The sequence below is a fragment of the Anabrus simplex genome, chromosome 10 (assembly GCF_040414725.1).
Source record: "Anabrus simplex isolate iqAnaSimp1 chromosome 10, ASM4041472v1, whole genome shotgun sequence".
Lineage (NCBI taxonomy): Eukaryota > Metazoa > Arthropoda > Insecta > Orthoptera > Tettigoniidae > Anabrus > Anabrus simplex.
Genome location: NC_090274.1, coordinates 113931700 through 113940144, shown reverse-complemented (window position 1 = coordinate 113940144; position 8445 = coordinate 113931700). Strand labels below are relative to the sequence as shown.

Below are 8445 nucleotides of genomic sequence, written 5' to 3'. Positions count from 1 at the left end.
GCGTTCAGTGTTCGGCAAGTTGTCTTCATTTTACTATTTTTCTTCTCCATTCAGACTTCATCCCCTTGAGAAAAACTGCGACGGGATACGTTACAATAAAGAAGTTACATGTTTAAATATCGTACTTCAGTTAAGATTACTTTCCATTCTAGTAAATTTCATTTTAAATGTTGATTCGCTGCTTCGCCTAAATTCCTTGAACACCACGATAATGAAAACACTGTTTCACTGTTTTAGATCATAATGCGATATTCCAAATTAAATCACTTCAAATACAGTAGAGACAATACGCGACACTCAGCGAGATATCGAGGGACAGCTATTAGAGCTCTCTCTAGCGGGTAGACCTGAGAACTACTGATTCTGTCATAAGAGAACGTGTATTTTTGTGTGAAGTTTTTGGTGTTATTTATGCGTTTTCAGTGAGTTGACATAATTAAATAGTAGCGTGTGTCATTCCTTGATATCTCCTCTCATCATGAGAGGAAAGGTATGTGCTGCGTTTAACTATGAAGTAGAGAAGAATGCGCGGACTTCCTTTCACTTCTCTCGTGACAAGAAAATGTAAGTAATATTGTGTTTGCATATATATTCTTTCAGTGACAAAGAGATTTTTATAGTACTTCATAATCTTCTGACCTGCTCGACCCATATTTTAACTGGCTTAAGATATAATAAGCATATTTTATTGTATAGTGCAGCAATTGACCTTCAATACAGATGTGTTATTGTAGGTGTGATCAGTGGGTTTTGAAATGTCACAGAAGTGATTTGGATAACGTGTACAAGAAAGAAGGGATGTTACGCATATATAAGAATTATATGATCAGATCATTTCCAGGCCAGCGACTTTAGAAATCCTCAACTACACAGCCAAGGGCATGTTACATTTTTACTCTAATTGTACGTAAATATTCCTCAAAGCATTACTATCGACAACATTTTCATACTTTTCTTTCTTTTATCCCCTTTCTCAGATTAAAGCCGGGATTTTATAGATTTTCTTTTTGTTAGTAGGCTTCATGTTAAGAGGAAAATTGTCCAGCTTTTATATGTTAATTCATTGCATATGTGTGTGCGGAATGTGCCGATATTTTTATTGGCAAGTGTCTTAATGTGATGTTACAATGTTTTCTGAATGAGAGAAAAAGACAAATCTAACCGTAAAAGTTCAGACAGGAATGCTAAAGCAAAAAAAAGAAAGTAATGCATAAATGAAAGATCAAGCCATTTCACATCTTGTTTATATGTCCAATTTCAGTCTTAAAATAATAAGCTTTTAAATAATTCTTCATTCATTTATCCAGAATTGCTTTAGCAACTTCGAAGTTAATATTTCAATAATACTTTCTTTCTAGACGTAGTTTATTTATCCATTTTCGTATATGCATTTCCATTGATATTTGAATTTAGCGCGACTTTTCAGTTCAAATCACTAGGAACGCCACCGTCGAATTGTCTCCCATTTTAACAAGGCTAAATCCGGAAGTGTCGCATATTGTCGCTACTGTGTTTGATCACTTCACATCCCATATTATATTCACGGGCAGCTGCTCCGTAAGCGTCAGTGTCCAAGGAGTATATAAAAGATCGTAATGAACGAACTATCGACATGCAGCTTTAGGTAATCTGTTCCGGTTACATCTTATTCCATGACGTTCGACACAAAGTGAACGATAAATTTCTTTGATGTATATTTCTTTGCTCGTTGAAGAAGTAAACAACAGCCGTAATGTTTAAGAACACTTTTCAGAGCGGATTTTTGTCCATATTATATAGCATAGGAAGCAAACCGTTACAAATATGGGATAAAAAAGTAAGAAATGGTCACATCAAGCGCATTACAGACAACGATATTCAATCTTTGGTTTTGGAAATCGTTGGTACAAATGTCAGTACCACTTACATAACCTGCCCGGCGGATCCAAAAAAGACACTCGGCATTAAATTGCCTTTCCTGGTTATGATTATAAAGAACTTGAAAAAGTACTTTACGTTTGAGGTTCAGGTGAGCTATTTTATACCCAGTGTATTTATTGTTGACAATGTCTTAGTTTTTAGTTTATGAACCCCCACATTCTCGATTCATATTTCCAGAGTAGAATATATTGCACGCTAATTACCTGTTTTAAAAATATTCCGCGTTTCCCAAAATCCATAACGTATGTTAATCTAACGGAATTGTTGAAATTCCTTTAAACTACTGTACAGTACCTTATTCAGTATTTTCTGGGAGTTTATAACTATAATTTCCTGGTTTATTTTCTAGATCCTGGATGATAAGAATGTCCGTCGGCGTTTCCGTGCCAGCAATTACCAATCCACTACGCGCGTAAAGCCATTCATTTGTACAATGCCAATGAGATTAGATGATGGCTGGAACCAGATTCAGTTCAATTTGGCTGACTTCACCCGAAGAGCATATGGAACGAATTATATAGAAACTTTACGTGTGCAGATTCATGCTAATTGTCGCATTAGGCGAGTTTATTTCTCAGACAGGCTGTATTCAGAAGATGAATTACCTGCAGAATTTAAGTTATTCCTTCCAATACAAACTAAGGCAAAATCATGAATCGGTTGAAGTCTACCAGGGGCTATCAAAACGAGGACTAAAAACTACTCATGTGCACACTTTCCCAGTATGAGCTGACAATTGCTGTTCATGTAACTGCACTACATTATCTGTAAACACAGAATGACATTTGCACATTGCAGAAATAACGAACCATTGCACTATCAAAAGACGATTTAATGAAAAGAAAGGGAGCTTTTGTGCCTGATTTTAATTCTTGCTACCTTATGCGTAACATCAGAATGGTAAGAGAGCAAAGTGCATGAAGGAAGGCTGTATTTAGATGTGATTTAATAACATTTGAAATATAATATTCCTTTTGATATGTAAGAATATATTAAAATATCTTTTTCACTTTTGATTGAGATACTTCGCCTATAATTCGTATGCTGCTGTTTCCTATTATTATTCGTAGCAGTTGGTAATGTGTTCTCATCCAAAGGATTGTTTTTCATCCTCAGTGTCCTTTTATTTGATAACAGAAGTAAAATTGGTAGTTTAATAGTTTGTTCAGTGGCATTTTATCAAGAAAGAAAGTTCATTCTCGGTTATAATTGGAATATGTGTGTTCAAGGACTTAATTCAACATCCTTTCTGAAAGGTAAGTTCTTATCTTAACCTTGGTGCATACTCAAGGATAATTGGAATTCTAGTCCTGCAACAAATTTTTCTGATGTGGAATTTTGGTCAGCAGAGAGAAGGTTGGTATCAGAGATCATAGCTTCCTTCCTCATTGTTTGCATTGATCTCTCTAGTCTAAGACGGAACTTGTCTGAACTTGACGTCCTACTTGCCATCGACGAGAATACTGTTGGTCTTGTAATTTTCTTTATGTGCAAGAGTGGACTCATAAAGCTCATATACATTTTTTTACAATCTGCTTTATGTTATATCAACACAGATGGGTCTTATGGCGCCGATGGGATAGAAAAGGCCTAGGAATGGGAAGGAAGCCGCTGTGGTGTGAAAATGGGAACCACAAATCCATCTTCAGTGCTGCTGACAGTGGGGTTCGAACTCACCATCTCCCAGATGCAAGCTCTCAGCTGCGCACCCGTAACCACACGGCCAACTCGCCCGGTCACATGTGAATCTGAAGTGTCTTGAAGTTACTTGGGGAACATTTTTGATCATTGGTTCAGCCCATGGGCCAAGACTTTCACAGACGCGAATCGACTGTCATTTGTTTACTCACTCGTGGCCTTCTTGGAAAGGATGTTCTCCAGCAGTGCTCAGTGCTGCCAACCTCTGTACTTAGGAACTATGCTTCGATAGCTGGTGGGGGTGATTATTGACAGAATTGTTACACGGTTAGGATAGGATCTGGACAAGATTCTTGCCGTGCGGACGGTTAGGATACTATCTGGACAAGATTCTTGCCATGCGGACGGTTAGGATACTATCTGGACAAGACCATTGGTCTGGACGGTTAGAAGCCGCGAAGTGGCCCTAGGCATGTTACTTTTATTGTGCTGCGGTTGGTAACGGATTATGATTAACTTTCATCACGGGAAAGAGATCATGTGCCACTTTACATTGGCCAATAGAAATACATGTAGCTACATCAGAAACGAAAATGGCATGTAATAATCTTAATTAGGTTATAAAAGTAAATGTACTTCTTGGCGCGGGATGGTGGGTTCCTGGACATTGCCATGAACACATCTCTCTTCTGATTACAAGATATTAGAATTATTCTGTATTGACGGTTTTCACTTTACAAAGGAATAATTAAGTGTATCCTCCTAATTCAGTACATCATATAGTTCCATCATTAGATGGAGTAATCAAATTCAAACATGTTTCGACTCGTTTGAGCCATTTTCAGTGAAACAAAGGGGGGGGGGGGGGGGAGAGTTAAAGTAATTTACATAATACAAGCTAAAAATGTGCCAAAAAAACATAATGAAGGAACAAATGAAAAAAGCAAAAGAGATATGACGGAAATAAAAACAGCATAATGTACAATATTTACATCATCATATGGAGCAATAAACAATTCGCTGCAACAAAATTCAGTGAAAGAAAGGTTAAAACAAAACATAATTGAATCTAAAAACTGTATTAATCTAAGAAGAAAACAAATGATATAGATGGAAACGAACAATGAGTGCACATAGCGAGGTTGCGGACCTCTTAGTCTAAAAATGTTTAGTTGTATAAGAGTTCAAAACAGGATGAAACCACTGTGTCAAAAATTCAGGCCGAAAGTCTGCCTTTGTAGAAACGCAAATAAACAAGGGAATCAAAGGTCCACCTATTCAATACTGAAGAAAACTATGTGATAGATTCTAAAAGTCTGTTAAATCTTCACATTTCATTTATTTAGTCATATGGGACTGGTTTTGACAAAAATTGTATGTCATCATCAACCAAGAAAAACATTAAATACATTTAAATACATTAAAATTTACATCTCTAGTAAAATTATACCAATAGTTTACAAAATTATTCATATTAGGGTTAAAATGTTTATACAAACATGAACTAGTAATCATATTACATTGGTGTATGTTTTATATGATGAGGCGTACACCATAATAATATTATAATTGAGAGATATGTTAAAAATCTTTGTACAATACGCTTTGTAATAAAATGTATGCAATTGTCAATTTTTCTGTACTAAGTGTAATATTTTTGTTTACACACAATTTAATACAATATTAAAAATAGATGGGTATTATAATCAAGTTTCATGAGGCTAAAAAACAGGTACTCAATTATAAGTCGTTCCACAAAATTTTATACAATGATGGTGTTAGAACATTCTAATGGGAATACAGCTTTGTACTTAACAGAAATAATGATTAAAATATAGTAATTATAGTAATATAGTAAATATAGTATAGGTTGAGTTTATAGATCATTGGTGTCTTGGCATTAAAAGCAAAGTACTAAAATAGAGTTTTTATATCAGCTTGCTTCACTTTTATGTCCATGATTCTCATAATAAATTATGATATGAGGTTGATTAATATAAAATGACCAAGGCTCTTGTTAAAACAGTGTGTCGAAAAAAGGATCTTATATGAAAAATCCATGGTTACATAGGGGGGTCTAGAGCGGTCTCGAGCCAAGACGGAACCTACAAGAAGAATAAGACGCGATTAGCATTACGAAAAGGAGGCGGGAAAAGATATATTAATGAAACTCACCTCAGTTGCCTTTAAATTTGTAGAAACACCATCACATCGAATGGCTAGGAGGGGAGCGGGAGCAAAAAAGTTTGAGAAACCAAGCCTGAGACAATGATAGAATTATATGATGTATTGAATTAGGAGGATACACACAATTTTTCCTTTATAAAGTCTCTCCTCTGAGACATTCTCCAAGTAAGATTGCAGTAATTTCCGATTACTTGTAACATTAGAAATATGTTGGCCCACGGGCTGAACTAATACCCATTTCTGAAGCGTTAGTGTCCATTTCTACTTTTAAAATTAATTTATATATTTTATTTTCCTTTTGTTTACAGGCTCAATTTAGTAGGTATATAATTTGTTTATATTTGTTCATATTTACATTGTTAAGAGAGGACAATTGCCTAGTTGTACTCAATCAGTCAGTCAATACTGATCTGCATTTAGGGCAGTCGCCCAAGTGGCAGATTCCCTATCTGTTGCTTTCCTAGCCTTTTCTTAAATGATTTCAAAGAAATTGGAAATTTATTAAAGATCTCCCTTGGAAGTTATTCCAATTCCTAACTCCCCTTCCTATAAATTAATATTTGCCCCAATTTGTCCTCTTGAATTGGGTCTACCTGAATAAGGGTTATGTTTTGTGCTTCCCTGATATTTCCACTTGACAGTGACCTCATTAACAGTGAACTGGGACACCTTTAACTGCTGAGAAATCTCTGTTATGAAATGTCCCATTAATAGATCCCTACTGTCATGCCCCAGTAGAACTTCAGGATACCTTCTTAGCTAAAACTACACAAGTAGTTGAAAGTTATCAGTCTTACCTTAGGAGACATAGAAGAGTTTGTTGTGACTGCTGGGAAACAACCAACCCTCCCTAAAGAGTAGTTTTACAATTGTAGTCAAATATCTCAAACCATCATTATTTTCCAAAATACTCTGCTGAAGGAACACTGCTATTGGATGAATACATTCAGTATGGCATCACTCATATAATTGTACTAGATTTTGTCCTACAAGTTATAAAAAGCCTGTCCTATAGCCACTGGCAGCTGTCCGCCCTGTGGATGCTATGTTTGCCACTAGAGGCACTGTATTACAACCTCACTTGAACACCTCAGTTCATAAGTAATAAATTTCATAATGAAATGAAATGGCGTATGGCTTTTAGTGCTGGGAATGTCCGAGGACATGTTTGGCTCGCCAGGTGCAGGTCTTTTAATTTGACCCCCGTAGGCGACCTGCTCATCGTGATGAGGATGAAATGATGATGAAGACAACACATACATCCAGCCCTCGTGCCAGCAAAATTAACCAATGATTGTTAAAAGTCTCGACCCTGCCAGGAATCAAACCCGGGACCCCTGTGACCAAAGGCCAACACGCTAACCATTTAGCCATGGAGCCGGACAAAGTAAACTCATTTTCTCATCCGGAGGTGGTGCACCTCTTTTAAGGCACACCCCCATTGGAGGTGAGCTGTATGTACCATTTCAACCATACCAGCCCTCCTACCATTCTTAAATTTCTGGCAGTACTAATAGCTAATAGTGCTAACTGTTGCGCTACGGAGGCGGACAATTTCATAATGATCCGTTTGGACGGGTAATGCACAATTAATGGGAAGTCCACGTATTCAACATACATACATACATACATACATACATACATACATACATACATTATCATTATAGACTGTTATGCCTTTCAGCGTTCAGTCTGCAAGCCTCTGTGAATTTACTAAACGTCACCACAATCCTCGATTTGCAACTAGTGTTGTGGCCTCATTTAGTTCTATACCTCTTATCTTTAAATCGTTAGAAACCGAGTCTAACCATCGTCGTCTTGGTCTACCTCTACTTCTTTTACCCTCCATAGCAGAGTCCATTATTCTCTTAGGTAACCTATCCTCCTCCATTCGCCTCACATGACCCCAACACCGAAGCCGGTTTATGCGTACTGCTTCATCCATCAAGTTAATTCCTAAATTAGCCTTTGTCTCCTCATTCCGAGTACCCTCCTGCCATTGTTCCCACCTGTTTGTCCCAGCAATAATTCTTGCTACTTTCATGTCTGTTACTTCTAACTTATGAATAAGATATCCTGAGTCCACCCAGCTTTCGCTCCCGTAAAGCAAAGTTGGTCTGAAAATAGACCGAAGTAAAGATAGTTTCATCTGGGAGCTCACTTCCTTCTTACAGAATACTGTTGATCGCAGCTGCGAGCTCACTGCATTCGCTTTTCTACACCTTGATTCAATCTCACTTACTATATTACCATCCTGGGAGAACACACAACCTAAATACTTGAAATTGTCGACCTGTTCTAGCTTTGTGTCACCGATCTGACATTCAGTTCTGTTGAATTTCTTACCTACTGACATCAATTTAGTCTTTGAGAGGCTAATTTTCATACCATACTCATTGCACCTATTTTCAAGTTCCAAGATATTAGACTGCAGGCTTTCGGCACAGTCTGCCATTAAGACCAAGTCGTCAGCATAGGCCAAACTGCTTACTACATTTCCACCTAACTGAATCCCTCCCTGCCATTTTATACCTTTCAGCAGATGATCCATGTAAACTACGAACAACAAAGGTGAAAGATTACAGCCTTGTCTAACCCCTGTAAGTACCCTGAACCAAGAACTCATTCTACCATCAATTCTCACTGAAGCCCAATTGTCAACATAAATGCCTTTGATTGCTTTGAATAATCTGCCTTTAA

The 8445-nt window shown here is 37.1% G+C and overlaps 1 protein-coding gene across 1 annotated transcript; it reads left to right on the top strand.

The window, feature by feature from the left end:
- The first annotated feature begins 1705 nt into the window (after window positions 1-1705).
- Window positions 1706-3017, top strand: Bug22 (cilia- and flagella-associated protein 20). The gene is made up of 2 exons (XM_067154410.2): window positions 1706-2008; window positions 2270-3017. Exons 1-2 carry the CDS (start codon window positions 1733-1735, stop codon window positions 2573-2575), a joined length of 582 nt encoding a protein of 193 aa, XP_067010511.1. The 5' UTR covers window positions 1706-1732; the 3' UTR covers window positions 2576-3017.
- The last annotated feature ends 5428 nt before the right edge of the window (window positions 3018-8445 follow it).